The 23,097-nt window shown below is 44.7% G+C and overlaps 2 protein-coding genes across 6 annotated transcripts in view; one reads left to right on the forward strand and one right to left on the reverse strand.

Moving 5' to 3' along the window:
• The window catches only part of SFXN1 (sideroflexin 1), a 20,155-nt gene extending 10,336 nt beyond the window's left edge, over positions 1-9,819 (reverse strand). For 2 of the 5 annotated variants that reach the window (XM_052685099.1, XM_052685102.1), the window contains exons 1-4: positions 9,702-9,819; positions 2,339-2,513; positions 1,569-1,739; positions 752-850 (exon numbers count right to left, since the gene is read on the reverse strand). In XM_052685099.1, coding sequence (XP_052541059.1) covers positions 752-850; positions 1,569-1,739; positions 2,339-2,502 — 434 coding nt within the window. In that variant the 5' untranslated portion in view covers positions 2,503-2,513; positions 9,702-9,819. Of the gene's footprint in view, positions 1-751; positions 851-1,568; positions 1,740-2,338; positions 2,514-5,228; positions 5,343-7,269; positions 8,630-8,672; positions 8,801-9,701 lie in introns of those variants that run through there. The other 3 variants (XM_052685100.1, XM_052685103.1, XM_052685101.1) reach the window with 3 other exon arrangements.
• A 10,829-nt stretch (positions 9,820-20,648) lies between these two features.
• Positions 20,649-22,158, forward strand: DRD1 (dopamine receptor D1). The gene has a single exon (XM_052685089.1). The coding sequence runs from the start codon at positions 20,800-20,802 to the stop codon at positions 22,153-22,155; it is 1,356 nt and encodes a 451-aa protein (XP_052541049.1). The 5' UTR covers positions 20,649-20,799; the 3' UTR covers positions 22,156-22,158.
• Positions 22,159-23,097: the final 939 nt, after the last annotated feature.

Raw genomic sequence — 23,097 nt, forward strand, 5'->3', positions numbered from 1 at the left:
CATTTTAACTGTGAGCCAGGCTCCAGTGATTGTGCACTCAGGTATGGCATTTTCTCTTATGTCTGAAAGAGCACTTTGAAGGATTTCTAAGGTCAAACTCACAATAGCATTTGAAATCAAAAGTACCAAAGCCCATCTGTGTAGACCAGCTATGCTGCAAACACCCAAATCCAACCCAACCAGCCAGTCTGTATGTCCTCTAATCCACTGCCTTCTGCCAGACACCTACAAGAAAGAGAGCCTCAGAACTGATTAAGACCCTAGATTTTATCTTTAAGGGCAAAAAAGAAGGTCACATTCATCACTCTCAAGCTTCTTGACTATACATACTGTAATACTATAATGGGGTGATAATAGCAGGGTGACAAAGTCTTCAGCTACAGCAAATGAGAACAAGCCCAAACACAGCAGCCACAGATGCAGAAATGAAGGAAATGAGCTGCTTACCTTTGGAAGACCTCAGGTAGGCAGGGATCTCCAGCAAGAGATGCCCTCACCTCCACTGCCAACCCTTAAATGAGGTCTGGGAAAGGGTGCATTGCATGCACCTGAGCTCCCCTGGGTTGGCCCTGCCTTCCCACCAGGTGCTCAATCACTGCTTCAGGCCATGACTGAGCATTTCCACTACACAATACCAAACTGATGATAAATGCAGATGAACAAACTTATCTACCATCTCAAAGACCAATCATACTCCAGTCTACGAGAGAGAACCTGTGAACATATCAGAAGCATCTGTTCAGTGTCTGACCTGACTGTAATTGGGGCATCACCGCTCCTGTTTGTGTAATTTACTATAGCATTGAAGGACTGGTTAATCCACTGCCAGAAAACCACTGCTGGTGTCGTTCTTGAAAAAAAGAAACAACTATTAATATTGTTAAAAACAGAGTTGAGTCAACAGCAGAACAATGTTGGTAAATCAAAAAAAGCCTCTGCAAGCAGTAATCATACAGTCCTTGGATACCTGAATAAAGCAGTTCGGTCAAGGAGATACTGTCTTAATAATGGAAGTGCAAGTTACTTCTAAGAATCGGTTTTAAAAGGCATTGGAAATGAATAACAGTTCACCTGGGACAAAGGTTTATAATAACAGCAAAAGCATTGTAGCAAACCTCTCTACAAAAACATACAGAGGAAAAGAATGAAACTCTACAAGATCTACAGTACTTTTCCAGATTTAGTCCTCTGCAGCTCACTCCCTTCCTTCGGAAACTCCGTAAGTGACTGAGAAATGCATTTTAGAGGCAGGGTTTACTTTCTCAGTCTTCAAAAAGTTACTGTGCCCCTAATTGTTCTAATAAATCTCTGAGACATTATAAGAAGGAAAAGTGGGATATATGGATTAGGTGAAGCATCCAAGAGCATATATCACAGCTGCTTCCAGAGGAAACCAATAGTCAGTGAGGGTATGAGGGAACACAGAGAGAAAAAAGAAAAGGAAGTAAAATTTTATATTTTAGAATATTTATTATACATCTTCTAAAATGCTCTTTTGACAGTAACACTGACTTTCACTTATCTAATTTGTAGGGAAATGTTTCATGTGTTACACTGCCACTACTTACCTATAAAAGGTCATCATACAACCTGTGATAGTCATGTTCATGGGTACCTGAGCTGACATTCGGCCAATCAAGACCATCTTTTCACCAGTGTCTGGATGAAAGGCTGAATCATAGATATACTTTGCTCTCCACAGTTCATTTTCAGTCAATCCAGGTGCTACAATACCTTGTCTTGGAACAAATTGAAACCAACAAAAGAAGACAACAGCAAAAAGCACAGCTGTTATAAACATAAAATGCTGCAACTTCCAGTGAAAAAACTTAGCATCAGAGGAAGCTAATTTAATCTAGCCTTATAGTCAGCTTGTCTTCAACTATTAAACAAATTGGTGAAACAAGAAGAATTAAAACTCCCAGCAGTGGTTGTGTAGGCTGAGTTGACAACCAGCATCAAAGTTCTGTTGACTCAAGCCAGTGCTGCATCTGAGCTGGAATGGACAGCTAAAACCACTAAGCATGAAACTCTGGAAATTTAGCTTGATTTACTAGTTGATTTACTGCCCCAAAAATACATTTGAAAGCCTATTTTAAACTGTTGTTCTATTGACTATTTTCAGAACTAGACACTCCCACATTTTCAAATGCTAAATAGTTCTCAGATGACAATTCCCCCATTCATTAGTAATCTGACAGCGTTTCAAGCTCTGAAACAAGACAGAAGAGTGGTGCAATAAACACAGGGTCTTAAATATTTCCTTTTAAACCTATAACAGTGATATTCTTGTCACTGTCATGACTTTTTGGGCCAGCACTAAAAGTGGCTGTCATACCTGTAATCATGCACGATTTTTCTTGCGCTTTCCAGCTGGGCATCAGATAACAAAATATTTCGGGGGTCTGTTACAGTGAAGAAGTGAGTGGCTCGCCCAATGAAAGTGCTTTGATCCCATCGGGGCTCCTTGATATTAATATTTAACGGTAGATCTGCTGACATCTTCAGAAACTCTGCAAAGAAAACATGAACGTTTGCAATTCAGAATTCTTATTTCTTAGCATGTCTCAAACTGAGAAAACCCCACAGTGAAAAACAGCTTTAGTTGCAGGAAAAAAAAAGAGAGACATCTTGCAGAACTGAGCTTTAAAGGAGTACAGAAAGCAGATGATGTCAGGAATCATCATAGTTTTTATGAGATTGGTATTCATACAAGAAAATAAACTAACTTAAAAATTTAAACATCTACATTTTTGGGCTTGCTTCCCAAAACATTTATACATTTCATGCTTTCCTGTAAGAGTATGATTATCTGAGGATGAGTAGAATGCAAAGTATGGCAGCTCACTAAGAAGTAGATGTACTAATTAACAAGATATTAAAGAGAAATTTGCTTTACTCGAGTGATGAATTAGTGTTAGCTGAACACGTCATAAAGGGAAATTAAACTTTTCAAGAGATGCCTGAAGCAGCAGCACAGGAGCATTTAACAGAATGCACTTAACACCTCTGGCATTGCAAAGCAAAAAAAAAAAAAATTAGGATTACAAACATCAAATATTTTCAGTAAATGCTGTTTCTCCAAATCCATGTTCTTAGAAACAAAGATTACATAATGCAACAATTTGCCACATTATGAACACATGAGCAGTTCTTCTAATGATACATCAAGGATGGTAACAGACCCACAGTGACAGGCACCAAACTAACACAGCTCTGCATTTAGAGGGCTTGAAGCCCAGAAAATTAAAAATTTACTTCAAAATGACTCTGACAACTGATCTTTACCTCCAACCAACAAACCTAAGGAATGCCATAAGGCTCCTGAGGAATTGGTGTAAATTTGGTGAAACTTGTATGGTGGAGAATGTGAAAAGGAATTATCAGAAGAAAGGAACTGAGGATGCACAGCATCTTCATCATTAAAAAAACAAACAAACAAAAAAAAAAAAAACAGGGAAAAAAGGAGAGAATATTTGTGAAACTTGAAGAAGTTGTCCATCCCTCAAATGTAATTATGATCCCTCTTCTTCTGCATTAAGTGGAAAAATCTGTTAGTCACAGGAGAAGAGAATTCTACAGAAATAAAGGCCTAAATGCCTGTTTTGCTCTATGCCACATGCCTATTATGTAAAGCACTTGGTTTTCCAATATAATTGGATCACAGAATGGCTTGAGTTGGAAGGGCCCCCAAGGACCATCAAATTCCAACCCCCCTGCCATAGGCAGGGCCACCAACCTCCAGATCTGGCACTACAGACCAGGCAGCCCAGGGCCCCATCCAGCCTCCAGAATAGAGACACAGCATGACAAAAAACAAGCAAATCAGACCATCTTCTGGACTAAAATGGTGACAGCTGCAAAGGGCAGGGAAATAATTCTGAGAATACTTCCCTATCAGCTAAGTATTTGCAGGACAGTCTGTTTCAATATCCTTATAATTAAGTTATCAGTTTCATTAGGAAGGATTAAACCCACTTAGGACAGCTTATGTCAATCTGTTTAAAAGTGTCCAAAGAATGCTTAAAAAAGCACTCCATAAAAAGAAGGTCCTTGCTTTCCTTTCACACTGATCAGCAAGTGCTTTGTGTATATTACTGGGTAGTCTGTGATTTGTTTTTACTGCATACCAAACTTCTGCCATGAACCCAAATCTAAACAACAAAGATTAATTCAGTATAATTTCACTCCAAGTCACTCAGCCTGCCCTGATGGAGGTACATCTCCAGAGAACAGAGAAGGGAAGCACAGCCGTGTCCTATCCTTACCCCCAGTTAAACTGACCTGAGCACATCTGACCTTGCTACCACCACACCATCCTCCTGTGTGGGCATATCCCAAGGAACAAGATACTTTCACGTGGCTGCACGGCAAGGGTTAGCATGGCAGCAGCAAAAAGGAAAACACTTTGACAAAGGATCCTTGGCATTTGCCACAGCAAAAGTTTATGCTTGAAATCACTGTGTCTGTTTAAAAAGATGACAACAGGAACAAAAAACACTGACTTTGATAGGACTGGTCTTGACAAAGGTAAGGCAGAGCGCATGGACTCCAGTCTCACTGGCATTCACCCAGAAAAAGATTTGCTCTTGTGCAAAAAGAGATCAAAGCCTTGGGTGCCTACCATTCAGGAACACAACATTTTCTTCTCAATCACGTGATTCACACAGCTGACTTGCACTTTAATACTATCAGTAGGCACAATGCTTTTCTAAGTGAGTTTCAAGTCATAAAGACTCTGTGCATGGACAGACCACAGTGCACACACAAAGGAGCGGATGCTGTCCAATCAAGGAAGCAATAACAAGTTCCAGACACTGGAAAAATACAGTTTGGTGACACACAAAACTTGCATTGAAGTAGAAAGGTTGCTGGGTCTGTTGGTCTCGGGACTCTGAGTCACTGCTCTGCTAGAGTGCTCCTTGTCTAGGAGAGCCAGGGGAGTTCTGCATTGGAAACGTACATGACTTCCAGCAAAATGTTTTTAGCATACCATCACTTGTGTCAAACAGTCCTCAATGTAAGTTAAGCATGTCCAAGATTTAAGCTCAAATTACCCAAATATTCATAATGAAATTGTGATAAGTAGTAGTAGAGGGCTCCGAGGTTAAATCAAATTAAAATAAACCCAAGTGAACCATGAGATAAGTGATGAGTTTGTGGAAGGGGAACATAAATGCACAAATCTTCCAGAATGAAAGTGAAAAGCTTTACTTTGTTTTACATACACTATTGAGTGCTAGGGGGCTGCTGCAGGCCACCTCTTTTTTGGTTGACTAATAACTTGAATTTATTGTTCCCACACCTATCTCTATTTGGTAAGTGGTGACAGGGGAGAACACCTGCAAAATAGGAAAACTGAATTAGCAGCACCTGAGATTTTAAGGTGGAAAGGTAAACACCACAATCACCCAATCTGGTCTGAATGCCCCTCCTCCTCAAGCAACTCCATTAGCAGAGGATTTGAGAGATGGCATTAATTAAATTGCAGAAATAATTCACACTTAAACAGGACCGTGGGGTCACATTCACAACACAGGAGGATCAGCACCACATGAGTGGATAAATGACACGGATGACAACATAGCACAGTGAAGCACAATATCATGGAAAACGCACAGTAAGAAAGAAATAACATCTCTGCTGTTTCAAACGACTAAATGGGGAATATTGAACAGAATCAGATATACTTGCAAACCTCAATGTTAGCAGCACCTCATACTAGCAAATTAATCCAATAATAAAGCACCGAGAGTCCTCTGGCACATTCATGCTACTGCATTGCATTCCCCATTTCCCAATGCCACGAAGAATGGCTGCAGCGTCAGATTGTTGCAGCTGCTGTGGGCAGAGCTGTGCTCCTGCAGTTTGGCACTGCAGCTCCCCAGCACCAACACAGCGACCATCCATGTTTCACAGTGCAGCCATTTGTGCATATCAAGGCATCTTTTCAGAATGCTAACTCCAATCACGTGCTTCATCAGCTTCTCACATGGGAATGGCTGTGGCTTGCTGGAACATGCTGCCAGGAGTTCAGCTGCAGGACCAGCAAGATGATTACAGACTCTTTTGATTACAAACTCATCAAAATATTGAAGCTTTATTTATTCACAGCCAAAAATAAGGTTTTCCTTCATCTGCAGAGAAATTTTCAACTCTGTATTCTGAATAACCCTCTACAAACATCTTTCTTTGAAATTGAATCGCTTCTTGACCGTGTCTTTCAACTCCTCTTTCCAATCAGAAAGTGACCTTGAACAGAATGCCCCAGTGCTAAGCACACCTAAACCTGCTGTCCTTTGATCAGATGAAACTGCCTGCAAGTTCCCACTGTAAACTGACATTAATGGGAAGGAAAGAGGGCTTGGAATGAAGTGAGATTGGCCTCTCTTAAAAAATAATTACATAAAACCCACAAAAGCTTGATCAACAATTTTAGTACAAAGGCTGCATTTAAATTTGCTGCAGAATCAGCAGCAATAGCAGGAGACTTTAAACCTTGTTTAAAAGGTCAACAGTAGCAGTTGCAACAATCCTTAAAAATGCCGATTCAGGAGTTGTCAGTTCCACTCTGCAGCGTTCTATTTCCAAACTGCATTTCAGACAGCACACTGACTGCCACAGATCGCTTCTCACACTGCAGCAACAGTCAAAAGAGTAGCAAGGACCATCTGAGACAGTTTGGAGCAACCCAGACATTTGAGTGCTCATTTTGACATGGATGAAAAGAAACGTGGTTGAAAGCAAAAGATGAGGTTTTATAAAATGTGAACCCTATTTGTTTCTAACAGAGCACTTGAAGGACTCATAAACTAAGGGGTGAATTCAAGCTGGGCGACCCACACTCAGGCAGCAGTGCTCGAATGAGGAAACTGGCTTTGCTACTTTCCTTATGTTACTTATATCCTGTATTTTAACCCAAATCTTGAAAAAATCCATTCTGCAAGTGAAAAACTTCACCTGACACATCACTGATTTTTTCCAATATCCAACCTAAAGCTGAAAGTAGAGCTCTGAAAAAGGAAATTTCTTGATGACACAAGTGAGTATCCTGATGTTTCTGAAAGCTGTATTTGCTGTTCTGAGTCAAGAAGCATCCCTAGTGTCAAGATATCCATTCCTTGAGTGATGCAGACAGCTTCTGCCACTGCTCAGAAGAGCAGGGAGGTGATTCTGACAATGGCTAAAAGATAAGAACTGCCTGCAATTGCTGAGAAACGTTATATTGTTTGAGAGAATGTTTTGAGAGGTACTAGCCTGAAAACTCACCCAGAAATAGGCTTTCCTGAACAGATACAAAGGCCTGGATTTTCTCGAGTGGGGATCCTTTGGCAAATGCTCTCAGTTTGGATAGGATACTGCTTCACTATACAGAATTTGCTGTTCCTTTTTGGTTTTATGGGGGCCAGAGTCCAGATTATCAGCTCCAGTACCTTCCCTTATTTTAGTGGACTCTGTAAATGAGACTGGCCTTTCACCTCCCTTGCATGCAGATCCAGAAAGCAAGCAAACACCAAGCTGGGGAGGACAACAGCTTGAGAGAATAGAAGGCTGTGCCTAAAGCAGTGCAGGTGTGATAATGAACATTGCAACATCTCACATCTCAGCTCCTCAGACCAAATCATTTATAACATTACTTAGACATCATTGGACACGTGATACTCACAGAACTCAAAGTAGCCTTCGTAGAAGAAGAGAATAAAGTAGCCAACACAAACGCTGAATGAAAGATGGAACTTTCATGGTACCCTTTACCAGGACTTAGATCCCTCACTTCAGGCATTTGGGTCAGATCATGATTCACAAAATCTGCTAGGAGCTAAGTGCTCTTTTTTCAGAAAAAGGAGAACAAAATCCCTTTTCTTTCCCTCTCTGAAAACCGATTAAAAACAGAAGGCATCAGCAGTACCCACGTATCAGAATCCTATTACAGAATAGCTCTAAAGTTGGAGCCATGTGCTGCTGAAATCATTTGACGTGCAGATTCATGGAGAGAGAGAGAGAGAGAAGAGAGAGAGACAAGGTGCGACACTTTTAGGCTCCTAGATCTCCGTCCTTCAAAGCACTCCCGCAGCAGCTGGCTGTGAAAATGTCCTGTTCTGGGAAACAAGAGATGTAGGTTGGAAAAAAGCCTTAGGCTCAGAAAAGTACCAACTGCTACAAAATGGGGAGAGGAACAGCTCTCTTCTTCCTCTGCCTCATTTATAAATCAAAGCAACCACGGCCACTCGCTTGTTACTGCAGAGCTCAGTTCTCCTGAAGCACCTCTCATGGTGCTGTGATAGAAACTACAGAAAGATTCTGTTAGGCACTTTTATTCCTCCAATAACATACTGGCCCTTTTTAGGCCTTTGTTTCCCAAAGAAACCCAGTATTTTTGTTTTCCATGAGGAACACCATGAGAACAGTGGCTAGTTGGTTTAGGAGAAAAAAGAAAAACAGGAAACATACTTCCTCCTGATCAATAAAAGGTGACCCATTCTACTTTAAAATTACAATACTCTGGTAAAGCAACAGCAAAACAGCAAAAATGCAAACCCAGCTATACTCATATTTCAATTGTTCTGGCAAAGGAAGGAACACAATGAATGCATTCTCCAGGGATGTCAATCAAGCCAGGATAGTTGGAAAGCACTTCTATGTGATGGCAAAACAGCAGCTCTCAGACTTACCAGGATCATTAAGCAGTGGTATTCCTCTATTTGCACTATGCTTGCTATCGCAGTTTGACAGAAGCAGCACTGAGAGAAGTATGATGCAACACGCACCAAATGCTAACAAACACACTTGCAAAGCGTTCCTCCCCCCAAAACCTTTCCATCCAGTAAATACCTATTTAGATTACAAAAAAAATTTAAAAAAAAAATCTTTACACTACGCTTCTTCCTTCTGCAATCACAAGAACAAATTGAGCGCTGGAGAAGGCAAATCGTGGCAACGCTGCAAGATACTTTTTTGCTTATAAATGTACATCCTGTTTGTAGCCTAGCAACAGACGCAGCAGTCTGCGTTAGAAGGGTAGTGCCTGCTGCCGGGGCTCTCCTCAAAACAGCAGCCATCTTTGGCGTGTCACTTGGTGGGAGATTTCATCATTCTCTATTGAAGCCGTTTCCAGATGCCCGAGCTGCAGCAGCGCGTGCCTGCAATCTGCCATCTGTGCTCACACCGCGGGATGGATACCGCAGGGATGTGTCACACACCGACCCCTCCTCGACATTAAGAGAGAAAAAGCTAAGAAGGGTTAACTCAAGGTCTGATTTTGTGTCATTGCTGATTGCTGCGAGCTTGCCTCTACAGCTCTACGGTAAGGTGAGGTAGGATTATCAGGCCGTACCCAGACACGTTCATGACCTTCTGCCATAGCTTTTGTTACTATTGGATATATATATTTCCGATAGGAACCGCACAGCCAATTTTAAACTGCTACAAAGCCAGCCGTCGCTCCCTCCTGCTTCATCATTATAGCAACAAAATAAACACTCCTACTGAGAACCCCCGGCTCCCAGCCCTGTGACACGGCACCCGGCTCTGCGGGCAGCTCGGGGGTGCTGAGAAGGCGTGGAACCCGAGGATCCTCTTTCAGGAAACAGGGGCGAATTCAGGCTTGGGATCCTCCCAGAGGAGGACGGGGGTGGCAGAGCGGGCAGGGCGACAACCTCCACCCGCGGCCCGGCCCCGCGCCCCGCACTGTCGCTACTCACTGCGCCCCGCGCGCTGCCGGCTCCGCGCCGCCCTGCCGCCCGGAAGAGACTCGCGTTGCGCGGGCCGGCTTGAAGAGCGGCCGCCCCGCTCCGCTCCGCCCCGCTCCGCCCAGCGAGTCCGGGCGGAGAGCCGGGGTCGGCCGGCTAAGCAGTCATCTTGGGCAGTAAAACGAAGTGTAGGGCGTTATACAGCTTTGCACTGGAGACCAAGTGTAGTAGGAGGGCTGCAGGGATGCTCTCTGCCTTTGTGGGGAGAACGTGCGCGCAGGCTGAAGGGAAGGTTTGGCAGCCTGCAGCTCCTCGTGGCACCTCACGTGGAGCGGAGGGCGGCGTCGAGCTCTGCTCTCTATGGCAGCGACGGGGCTGGAGGGAACGGCGTGGAGCTGCGTCCGGGGAGGGCAGGTGGGGGTGAGGGGAAGGTCCTGCACCGGAGAGCAGTGGGCACGGAACGGGCTGCTAGGACAGCGGGCACGGCTCTGAGCTGCTGGAGATCAGGGAGTGTTTGGACAACGCCCTCAGACACAGGGTTTGGATTTTGAGTGGTCCTGTGTATGGACAGGGGTTGCATTCGATGATCCTTGTGGGTTCCTTCCATCTTGGGATGTTCTGTGATTTGGGGTTATTTGTGGCATTAAGGTGTCTGGCTTGAGCAGCTCCTTGATGGGACAGACCTGCCCTGCTCTGCTGGCAGCTCGTGGCAGAATGTGGCCTCAAGTTCTTCAGGCAGCTGAGGCTGTGAAATTACTTTCATAATTAACGGAATAAAAGCTTTTATTTCTTCTTGAAATATTATTGGCCACCTCTGTAGCAAGATGGCAGTACTCGGTTAGTGAACAAATTGGATCATCAGTCAGTTTAATAGGAACAACTTCAGAGGCAAAAGAACCATTGGCCCGAAGGCAACCTTGACAACAAAGATGGATGTTTATGGACTTTCTCATTTTCGTTACTCCTGCTTTAATAAGTATTGCAGAAAACAGCCAGCAGCAGGGAAATGCTCATAGGAAACCACAGTAACTGAACCCTTAGAAAAATAATTCACCCTCAGATCCTAATCCTAAAAAATAAAAATAGGGAAAAAAAAAAAGAAAAAAGAAAAAAGAAACTGTATTACTATGAAATTTCTTCCAGCTGATGAAAACTTTCTTGCATGTGGTGCCTTAAAAATGTCAAGTGAATGTGGATTTAAATAAATAAAAGGCCGAGGAATGGATCACAGAGTGTCTCATTCTTTTTGGTTATTATGGTCACTCCTCGTTTTCTCTTTGTACCATCTGATAGCTTCTCTGATGGTTATGAGATGTGCCGTCATTTGAGATTAAAAAAAAGGCTAGGGAAACTCAATTAGGCTGTTTCCATTCCTTCTACATCCCAGCTTCTAGATGAACACGGTGATAGATGCACAAAATGGATTGCTAGCTCATTTCACAAATCAATTAAAGCTCATTAGAGTCTCAGTTTGATAGTGTTATGATAGTTTGATAAGTCAGCAACATGTGAGCTGGTGTCATCCCCTATCTCACATTGAGTCTTTTGGGAATGGGAAAAGCGTGCTGTGATGGAGCTGTGTTACATCCCATGAATATTCTGCAAACTGTGCTAGGTTACCTTGTTGGTGTGCCAGAATAGCTCACCAACATGCAGAGGCCAAAAAACAGACACTCCATGCTCATAGACTCTTTGAAGTAAAATAAGACAGGCTGGAAGAGGCTGTGGTGGCTCCCAGCCAGCTCTGCCTTAGAGCACTGGGAGGGGAGGACCCCACGATGTGGGATGCAGCATATTGATCTGCAGCTGGGTAATACAGCTTTGTTCTTCTGAAGTCCTCGTTCCCTCCCAAAACCCTCACACAGACAGTCATATAGACTAAATCCACATGATTTGGTCAGTAAACTCAAGCATGTGTCTTCTTACACATTTTCATATGGACTGGGGTTAATTACAGGGTAAGTATTAATGGTACTTAAGGGAGCATATCTCTGGAGACTGAAATGGATGCATGAAGTCAGTGCTACCTTCGTTCCTGCTGAAGTGTTCCTTTCAATCGTCTTGTTTCCAGAAGACTCCTGCAAACCTTCAGGTGTACCTTCAGTCCTTTGTCTTTGTTGAACTACGTATGAATTTAACCCTCTTTGTGTTTCACCTGGAAGAATTTCTAGACTGCTGCAGAGCAAACCTTTCCCTATGCGAATTAGAGCAGGAACTTTTCTGTTTTTGTACAGCTGCTGCCTCATCTAAGAAATGAGTTTTACTGTATTCACTCTCTTCAAGCTTCACCGCATTCATAATATTTACATTGGACCCTAATAATTTTATGTATTTTGCCATTTCAAATTGGGGCTGGGAATCAAATGACAAAAACAGAGCTGCTGCGCACTGCTGTTATTAACACAGATATCCAGTAAGTGGCACTGCAGGACAAGGTTTTCTGCAGCCCTGTATCACAAACAGCAAGCATGGAACGTATCAAGATTTTTCTACTCCGTGAGAAAGGCAGTTGTACAGCGGGTGGGAAACGATGTGTGATGACGGCTCTGAAGGTGCAGAGCAAGGAGCTGGAGTGTGTTCAGCAGCTGGCTCTGGGGATGGTGTTAGGAACCAGCCTTGGCACCAAGCTGACTGTTATCAGAGGTTTGCCAGAAGAACCCAGCCACATTTCTGGGAACTGTTTTTAGCACTCACTTGATGGGAGGTGCGTGTGAAAGCTTTGTGCTGTGTTTTACTATCAGGAGCACAATAAGGGTGAACCATATATATAAAGCATTTCTTCTGCTCTGCTGACTTACTGTGCATTAATGTTATGCAGGAAATCCAAACCCCAGACTGGAAGGCATGTCAGTACAGTCTCCTAAATTCAAAGTCTGTTTCTGAACTAGAGATTTCTGTGAGTCCATGTCAGTATATCAAAAACCTCCACCCTATTTTCCAACAGTCTCAGCTGCCAAAGAATAAACTATTAACCAGGGAAAAATGGTCCAACAGATGAGCAACACAACGCTTTTTGATAACATAAATTGTAATAAGCCCTTATATAAACTCTAGTGGAGAATTACTTGCAAAGTCAGTTAAAGATTTTGGCTCTATTTATGGTATCTGAACCTAACTTCAGCTTACTCATGCTATATTGTGCCAAGCTAAATTGATGCATACCAAATTTTCCCCTTTACCTAGATGAAAACATGCACAGCTATGGCAAGCAAGAGGAAGAACGTGAAAAGCCATCCTGCATTTAGAAGGGGCACAGCACTACTTTTAAAGGGATAAACCAGAATTTCAAGAGGACTAGGGGCCATTTCCTCTGTGATGTGGTTATTCCAAAAATGTCTCCCATGGAATTGTCCACAGCCTGGAGCACTGCTGGCAGCAAGGCTCTCAGCCAGGCAGGCTGATGGATGGAGTATGGAGCAAGAGGAGGTGTGGGTCCCTCCTGCTTTAGCACCATCCCATGGGATGTCCCAGCTGCTTCAGCTGTGCTGGACAAAATTTTGATCATCCTTTAGGGACCAGGTATGCAGCAGCATCAGCTGACATGCACAGGAGCATGCCAGAACATGGAGGGGCATGCAGAAATGTGAGTGAAGAACAACGTGACAACACAACATGGGGCAAAATAAGACAGCACCAGACAACTCTGAATAGCATGCCATATTCTATTGCAGATCATTGGATCATTATGGTAGAAAAGACCTCTGGGATCATCCAGGATATCCCCAGCACTCCCCACCATGCCCACTGACCATGTCCCTCACTGCCACATCTATTTCTTGAACACCTCCAGGGATGGTGACTCCCCACCTCCCTCAGCAGCCTGTGCCAATACCTGATCACTCTGAGAAGAAGTTTTTCCTAAGATCCAGCCTGATAGCATCCAACAGCATTAACAGCATGGATCAACATCTCACAGCATGATAAATGTACCTAGAAAGCTGGTAGAAATACCGAGAGAGCAGTGAGAAATTCCTAGCAGCAGGAAAATTCTTGGGAACATATAGAAAGTGACAAGAGAACCATAGGAAACTCCTAGAAAGATTTTGGGAATTCCTAGAAAATTATAGGAAACTCTGGAAAAACAAATTTCATTCCTAGAAAGCACTGGGGAGAATCCTAGGAAGCAAAAAGTGAATTCCTAGAAAGTTGGCTACAAATTTTTGGAAAACTAAGAGGGCAATTTCTAAAAGGGAAGGGTGAATTCCTAAAAAGTAGTAGAGGAGTCCTAGGAAGAAATGCACAATCCTTAGAAAGCCATGAGAAATTCCTAAAGAGCGGAAGAGAACACCTGGAAAACAGGTTGGAATCACTAGAAATCGAGTACAGTTAATAGAAATCATTGGGATATTTCTAGAAAAGCATTAGGGAATGAGAATAGCTGTGCTGGTGCAGCCAAACCCTGATGTGTTCCAAGCCCAGAGCCGCTAAAACTCGCAGGGTTGGAGCGTGAGCAGCTCACTGGCTTTGAGGTCTGTTGTTGGCAACTGAGGTCCCTGATCTTGAAATGGATTTTGACAAATGGATGATAGGATGAAGGGAACATTTCCAGTCAGTGGAAGCATTGCTTGTTAAACACTGCTCTGGAGCTGCTGTTACAGCAACTTCTTTCTTTGCAACACAGGGCAGGGAAAAGCCAAGGACACAGAGGCAGGCTGCAAAGAGCCAGATATTACTGAATTACTGAGGTGAACCAGTTCTACTTGGTGCGACCAGACTGGCACAAAGGCTGGAACAGAAAAAGTATGCAGACAAGGTAGGGTGAAAATGAATTTGGGATTGTGTCATGGTTTGGGGTAATCCAGTCTGATCTCTGGGTGTATCAAAAGCTCTGGTCAAAACTGTGACAGGAGGAATAAAGAGACTAAAGCCAGAACCTTGGTTTGGATTCTTATTTTTCTACTGGCACCAGTCTGGACATTAGGACAAATTTATTCATTGTGAAGACAGTCAAACACAGATCAAACACTGCCCCTGTGCCTATCAGTGCTAAGAGGTATTTGGATAATGCTCTTCTAATAAACTTTAACTCTTGGTTAGCCCTGAAAAGTTCAGGCAGTTGGACTGGATGTTCTTTCAAGGTCCCTTCCAACCATCCCATTCCATTCCATTCCATTCCATTCCATTCCATTCCATTCCATTCCATTCCATTCCATTCCATTCCATTCCATTCCATCCCATTCCATTTCTTATTTTTTATTTTTCATATTTCCTTTAATTCTCATTAATTCAAGGATTTTTGTAGCCTGCCTATAGAAGGGCTGTAGAACATGACCATACTGGATATGCAGTAATGTGCACTTATATATACATCATCAGCTGGAAGGTAATAGTCATACTTTTCTTACCTACTCTGCTAACCATTAGAGGCACTGGGCTTAGGTTAGTGCCAACACCACTTTTCATCATCACACGTTCTGCATCAGAAAGAACAAAAGTCCTCTGATGGAAGAGGAGCAGTTCTCCAGCCACCATTCAGGGGCTATGCTAGAATATGGGAGAAGGATCCATTTAGTGCTGCTGGCTGGCACGCAGCTCAGGAGTAAATCTGCAGCTTAGGAGTCGAGTGCCACCTACCAAGCCATCTGCTAAGAAAATTATGTTATCTGTAGCTTGATCCACTGCTGCTAAAAATCACTGTAACACTCAGCTGTGAAGAGTTTTGCTGCTAATATATCCATTTGGACTCTTTTTATTTATCCACTCGGAATTCATTATTTCTCAGGTTGATTTCATTCTAATGAATCATTCCGTAGCGCTGGCTTTATTTCATTTCTGAGGTACGAATTAATGTGTCAAAGCCATCTTTGACATTAAAAGCGCTGTCATTTTTGCCGTGACTTCTCTTTTGATTCATATATTCAATTTTTCTGCCCGTCCATGGAGTGAAAGAAAAAATGCAAGCCATACACTATAAAAAAAATGGTGCACGTGCAAATAAAGCATACATCAGTGGAGAGGGGACAGTCCATATTTTTGGGTTGACGTGCTGGTTTTTGTGTGCTGTTTCAAACCTCAGCAATCAGCTGTGGAGGGATCCTGCTGGTGGGCTATGGGGTTGTTCAGCTGCTGCCCTGTCCCCAGGGTGGATATTTCCCTTTCATTTCTGTCTTCCTCTTCAGTCCAAAAAGAGCTTGTAAAATCTCAGAGGCTGCAGCTGAAATCAGCCAGCTTTGGTTTGGGTTTTACACTAGAAATGTAAGGAAGGATTGATGATGTGGGTAGGGGATGTGTGAACAGAGCCTGGACTGACTGCTCAGGACACGTGGAGATGGAACATTGTTCCTTTTCTTTTACAGATTATGGTACTCCAAAATAAATGAATAAATAAATAAATAAAATAAATCCACACAGTAGTGAATATTTAGGCCTTGTTATCAGTGTTGGGGGACAAGAAATCCCTTCTCTCACTGACTCTTTCTCCCTACTGATGGGTCTTCATCATACAAGAAGGAGCTCGAGACCCTGATGTGTGGGTTGGTTTTCCTATTTTCTGCTTCTCATCTTTCCCTCGTGTTTCGTACTCACTGCTGTGCTTTTCCCATGGAATGCCCAACCGTGACACTACCAGTTCAGCCACGTGCTTCGCTGATCTTCTAAGAGAGTTCAGAGCTGCTGCTCCATTTCCAGAATCTCTTGATTTTTCCGAGAAGGTTAAATTGAGGCTAAAGTTATCTTGGTTTATTAGTATAACCAGTTATTTAGAAACTTGACAGCTCTTTCAGACATTATTTCTGCTAACCCACCTCAGCTGTTTTGATGTTTAATACATGCCATGCATGCAGACTCAAGACGTCATCCTGAGAGTGACGTGAGTACAGTTTGCATCCACAGACTGTAATATTATTTTGTAAATCAAGCCGCCTTTCCCCAGCTTTTGTCTGTGTGCTGTTTGATAGATTAAAGCACACTTATCTCTGAACGCAAGCTTTGGATTTCGTTCAGCTCTGGCTCAGTCTTCTAGCAGCTAATTACTGTTTGGATTAAGATCATTTGGATCAAGGTGCTACTCTATGTGTATTTTCTAATCTTCATGCCAACCCAGTGGGCGTTTCTCCAAAAAGAGTCTCAGAGGAGCAACGGATGTTTTGTAGGGTGGTAGCAGAGATACACGAGATTTCCTTTCCTGGGTATTGCTTTGATTTCAGCAGTGGTTGAAAAGCATTAAACAAAATCAAGCAGCTGTTACATGTGATGGCATAGGGAAAATTAAACCAATTTTCTGTGTATTTCTGGGTCTCACACACCTGCACCGTTGTCCCATTGCTGGCAGCTTTGGGCAAGCTCTGATCTGGACGTGAGCTGATCCTTCAGCGCTGTATGAGGGCACATCAGCTGGAGAGCAGCAAAAAGCAAATCCAACCCATCCTTTGCAGAAATGGCTCCCAGAGCTGTGCCAACTGGCTGCCTGATCCCACCGCTACATTTACCTGAACAGCAATAAGGGTTTAATGGATCTCACTTTTGTGCCTCACCGGGGTATGACTGTTAAGTCATGAAAGTTTTAAAAGCTCACAAATTAGCTGAAGTGGCAAACGAGCACAGCAGGGTGCCCTGTTTGAAAGGGGAGGGTTTGTAACCTGCAGAGCGGTTTAAGGGGCTTTGCGGCGCTGTGATGGCCTCAGCTGAGCCAGACCTGAATTTCATCCACAAAATGATCACATGAAATTAGGGATGAGATATGAGAAAGACTGGCTGCTGGAATGAATATCGAATTAAATGAATGGGGAATGTGAGAATGTTCTCAGTGTCTTCTTATGAAGGCGATGTTCCCCTCGTCCCAGGGTTTCTGCTCCAAAGCAGCAGTGTGCTGCATTTTCAGAAGATAAGTACATGCAGTAAATCTCACCTGTGCTGTGCTTTGAGGAGAAAAGGAGAAAAAGCCCCCTCAAAATTATAAAAGGAAAGCCCAGAATGACTTTCATTAGGCATTGCTATTACTGAAAAACAAAGAATTCACTTTTTGTCTTTTTCATCCTCCTCTGGGGATGAACGATGATTAAAGAACAGGATCATAAGAAGGAGGGATGATACCTGCTGAGAAGGAATTAAAAATGAGAGAAAGAGAGAGGGGAAGGGAAAGCAAGCATCTTAGTTAGCTAGTCAGGGTTAGTTTAGCACTGTATCCACACTAACTGACATTATGAAAAATTATAGCTGGCATATAAACAACTTCAGTAATGCTGAAACCCAGGAAATGAATCCTGACAACTTAGTGAACTTATTTGTTCTTCTCGGGGGTTTCAACCCCCCCACCCCGTGATGTTTATCTTCATTTTCTGATACATTTGTTTGAGGTGAGGTTATGACACAAAGGTAGCAACTTGCAAATCATTGTGTTCATCTGCTTTCGTTGGCTCTCGCGGCTCAGGTAAGACTGAAAAATCCCTTCTGTAGAACGAAAGGGCTCGAGATGTAACCGCTCTGCTTTTCAGTCCTTACTGCTGAACCGGAGTGATGTTTGTAAAGAAGAAAACACGATCTGAAACGACACATTTTTGCGGGCAGGTGAACTGCTCTGCGAGGAGTTTTCTCTCGCAGACAGAAGGGGATCTGCCCAGAGCTGACATCTGCCGTCAGGAGGTGCAGCTCCGGGGTTGTCGGCAGCTCCAGAGCCGCGGCTCTGCTGTCCCCACTCCTGCTCTGGGACATCGGTCAGGACCCGGCTCCTCAGGCACCGGAACGGCCTGGGGAAACCGCCCTTGAGGCGATATGTAGGGACGGCGATGCCCTCCGTCTGCTACAGAGATCCAGGTTTGAAGTTTGCTCGTGGATTTTCTCTGAACCTCTTCAGCGGTGATCTCAAGGACCCGTTTCTCGGAGCCGCTCCCTGAGGTTCCTCCCGGTCCTCTCCCCGCCGAACCGGCCGAGCCGTCCGGGGGAAGCGGCGGGGCGGGACAACAGGAGCATCCCTGCCCCGCGCCCCTGGGGCTGCCGTGCGCTCCGCTCCGACGGGGGGGCGCGGGGCCGCGGCCGCCCAGGAGAGGGAGCCCAGTGGCCGCGGCTGCGCCGGGAGCCGCGGGGGCGCGGGGCGGCGGGGAGGTGGCGCGGAGCCGAGCGGGGGGGGAGCGGAGCGAAGGGGAGCGGAGCGGAGCGCTGCCCCTGCTGCCGATCGCCGTCACCCCGGGCCGACCCGAGCATCCCGCTCCGGTGAGTACCCTGCTTTGCCGGGTGCCGAGTACGCCCCGGGCTGTCGGTGCTCCCCGGGCTATCGGTGCTCGTCTGGGGTGCCTCGGCCTGCAGCCCGCCGTCTGCACCGCTGCGAGCATCGCCCAGCCATAAGTTGGGTGCCGGTACTTACTTTACTCGTCAATGAATGGGGCTCGGCTGGCTCGCAGCGCCGAGGCATCGCGCAGCGTCCCGCAGCTCGGCGGGGCAAAGTGATCCCGTGTGCGCTCAACGCCTGCAGCCCGGCTTTGCTCAGCGTCCTGCTTATTCCCCGAGAAAGCGGAAAAATCGGGGAGAAGCGGCCCAAGGAAAGCTGCGTCCGAGCGACGATGTGAAAGCAGGAGAAGGGGGGCTGCTCTGTGCCCTCTGCGTGCCTTCACCCTGTCTTCCTCTTGTCTTAATCCTTTAGGAAGGAGACGCCGGACGGACAGAGCTCTCTCAGGGGCGATGCTGCCGAGCCCTGCCCCCGGCAGGAGGAAGTCTGTGGCGCCGGGGCCGCCCTCCCGGGCGAACGGAGGAAAAGCCCCCGGCACCGGAGATGCGTGGCCCGGGAGAGCGTGAAAAGCTGCTCCGCCTGCATTGTTATTAAAGGGAAAAGCATGCTGGAGCCGGCTGCTCCGACGGCCGGAGCGCAGCCCCTCTGAGGAGGAGGTGAGATTATCCCGTGCTGCCATGGAGAGCTGTAACCTGGCAGAGAAGCACTAAAGCCACTCGACCCTGCTGGAAGAGGAAGCACTCTTGGCACCACCGCCTTCGTGCAGAGGAGAGCTCACTCAGGTCCTTCCTCCTCCTCTCTCCCTTTTTTCACCCTTCAGAGAACGACAGAAGAAAGAAAGAAACAACTGCGACTTGGCTCTTGCTGGTGCTGGGAATACTGTGCCTTTTGCCTGGGATGATTCCTTCTGATGGGATGTACAAAGCGCCACCGGGACCGAGCCAGCCAACAAAGTTTGCAGAGCAATCTATGGGGTCCGTGGGATGGAGGTAGCTGGGCACACACTGATGAGGTCTGTCACACACTGCCCACCAACGCTGCTCCACTGCTGGCTGCAGGACTAACTCCTGGGGACTAAACTTTTGCAGCTCATCCTTTGCCGATTGACGCTTTCAGGGAACAACACATGCCTGCACCTGATGCAATGCTGGGTTTGTTTGTAAGATTTGCTATGCAATTCCAAACCTAAATGAGGAGAAGAGGCGGCCCTGCATCCCAGAGCAAACAGAAACGAAGCTGAAAGGTAGGAGCCAGAATTTCTCGTTTCAATAAAACTAAATAATCTGAGCTACTTCTTACTGAAAATCTTTAAAACACACCTGCTGTATGCTTATTTCCTTTGTCTCTGGAAGTGTAAAACTTGAAACAAAGTGAAGAATTGCTCGCTGATGCTGCCCAGAAGCAGAGAACTGGTGGATTTTGTAAAGGAGTGTGCTGAGGAGGAAAGATGGGGTGTTTAATCAGTGAGACATTTAGGGAACCAAAGCAGAGGAAAAGCACCTCATACAGCACGCATCAGTAAATATGAAGGGCTAGTGCAATGGACGCTGGAAACACTCGATCAATAGTCTATTTAAGTGGGAATATGCAAGCATGAAAAAGTGATTGCTTTCCTGTCTGTGGGGTATATTCGCAGAGGACAGCAGCAGAACATTTGCAGGTGAGCTGTCTGAATTAAGCTGCTTCATGCTGGGGTGGTGCACTGTGTTCTTGAAGGGATTGCTTAAAAACCCCTCTGTGGAGGTGACTGTATTTGTGCATTTTCAGTTCCTGCTTGTAGAGCTTTCAATGTCGTTCAGGGAGATTCAGAGTGGATGAAGTCCATCTGGGCTTGAGGGGACCATAACCAAGAGCCTTTGGTCTGTTCGGACATCTCGTGTCTGCTATCTGTAAGGAAAGGAGCTGATGTCGTCATGAAAATCATGATGTGATTTTCCCTCAGGAGAAACTATGACTTGGAACGACACCACTATGGATGGGGAAGGGTTGCTTGTGGAAAGGGACTCTTCCTTTCGGATCCTCACGGGCTGCTTCCTCTCGTTGCTGATCCTCTCCACGCTGCTGGGAAACACGCTGGTCTGCGCAGCTGTCATTAGGTTTCGCCACCTCAGGTCCAAAGTGACCAACTTCTTTGTCATCTCCTTGGCCGTGTCAGACCTCTTGGTGGCGGTTTTGGTCATGCCTTGGAAAGCTGTGTCAGAGATCGCTGGTTTCTGGCCTTTTGGTTCATTTTGCAACATCTGGGTGGCCTTTGATATTATGTGCTCAACAGCCTCCATCTTAAATCTCTGTGTCATTAGTGTGGACAGATACTGGGCCATCTCCAGCCCATTCAGGTATGAGAGGAAAATGACCCCCAAGGCAGCCTTCATCATGATCAGTGTGGCGTGGACTTTGTCTGTGTTGATTTCCTTCATCCCTGTGCAGCTCAACTGGCACAAGGCTACAACCACGAGCTTTTTGGACCTGAATGCCAGTTTAGAAGGTATAAGCATGGACAACTGTGATTCTAGCCTAAACAGGATGTATGCCATCTCCTCTTCTCTAATTAGCTTCTATATACCTGTGGCCATCATGATAGTAACCTACACAAGGATATACCGGATTGCTCAGAAGCAAATACGACGAATTTCAGCTTTGGAGAGAGCAGCAGTGCATGCCAAGAACTGCCAGAACACAAGTGGCAACAGGAGCAGCATGGACTGTCAGCAACCTGAGAGCAACTTCAAAATGTCCTTCAAGAGGGAAACAAAGGTTCTAAAGACTTTGTCGGTGATCATGGGGGTGTTTGTGTGCTGCTGGTTGCCATTTTTCGTGCTGAACTGCATGATTCCCTTCTGTGAGCCCACCCAACCGTCCAAGGGAGCAGAAGCTTTCTGCATTAACTCCACCACCTTCGACGTTTTTATTTGGTTTGGATGGGCTAATTCTTCCCTAAACCCCATCATTTATGCCTTCAACGCTGATTTCCGCAAGGCATTTTCCACCCTGCTAGGATGCTACAGGCTCTGCCCGATGTCCGGCAATGCTATAGAGACTGTTAGCATTAACAACAACGGAGCAGTTGTTTTCTCAAGCCAACATGAGCCCAAAGGCTCCAGCCCCAAAGAGTCGAATCTGGTTTATCTGATCCCACATGCAATCATCTGTCCGGAAGAAGAACCTCTAAAAAAGGAAGAAGAAGGTGAACTATCTAAGACCTTGGACAAAATGTCTCCAGCACTGTCGGGTATTTTGGATTATGAAGCTGATGTTTCTTTGGAAAAGATCAATCCCATTACACAAAATGGGCAGCATAAAACCTGAACAGTAAGGTGTACCCAGCAAAACATAATAGTGTACAATGTGATAATCTTTAACAACAAAAAAAAAAGATACGGTTTTTTGTATGAAACTAAGCTCTAGGGAGAAGTACACATCTACATAAAGCCCTGAATGAATTTTCCTGGCATTAAATTTAATATTTAAAACACTAAACAGCAACAAGGTACTGAAAATTGGTTAGAAAGATGGATGTTAAACCGTGCTGTTCGTACTGAGGAATATACACAGGTTTGGATACAGTGCAGTGATAAAATAATACTGCTTCTCCTCTGCACCTAGAGAGGCCAATTTCTTGCTTGAAGTGAGGCAGAAGATAAATGTTAAGTATTTAAAGATTCATGTTTACTAGAATATAAAGGATTGCTGTGTCTTGTGATAGTGGGTGTTAACAGGTCCTAATTAAAGGCTGAGGGATTGTAAAGGGAGGTAGAGGCCTTCTTAAAATTATTTCTGAAAAAATAATTGAGCCTTATAGTGAGAATGGTTATTTTTAAAGCTTTGGGAGTTAACATGTTGATACTGGTTTTATTTATTTATTGTTTTAAATTGATATTTTTCATATGTTATTACAGATCTAGCTTTATTTATGTTATTTAAGATGTCTAAATGATGGGATATTTTTGGAGTGTCATTACTGCGTTGTGGCCAGACAACCAGTCAGCACTTTGTGAAAGCCCCGATGGCCTCGAGAGCTGTGAGGGATGGAAGAAGGCTGAGAAGCTTAGCGAGAGACCAAGGAATCAACAGAACTGATGTGGAATGGAGCTCGTTTCCTTACAGGCTTTGGTTTTCAAGTGGGATTTCTTTCAAAAGATAGGATCAGCGTTGACTGAGTTGTGAATTCTCTTCCCTTTTACAAATAACAAGAAATTGCTGCTATTTATTTTTAAAAAAGTTTCATGTTACAGAGACTTTGCTAGAATG

The sequence above is a fragment of the Tympanuchus pallidicinctus genome, unplaced genomic scaffold (assembly GCF_026119805.1).
Source record: "Tympanuchus pallidicinctus isolate F22 unplaced genomic scaffold, pur_lepc_1.0 scaffold21, whole genome shotgun sequence".
Classification (NCBI taxonomy): Eukaryota; Metazoa; Chordata; class Aves; order Galliformes; family Phasianidae; genus Tympanuchus; species Tympanuchus pallidicinctus.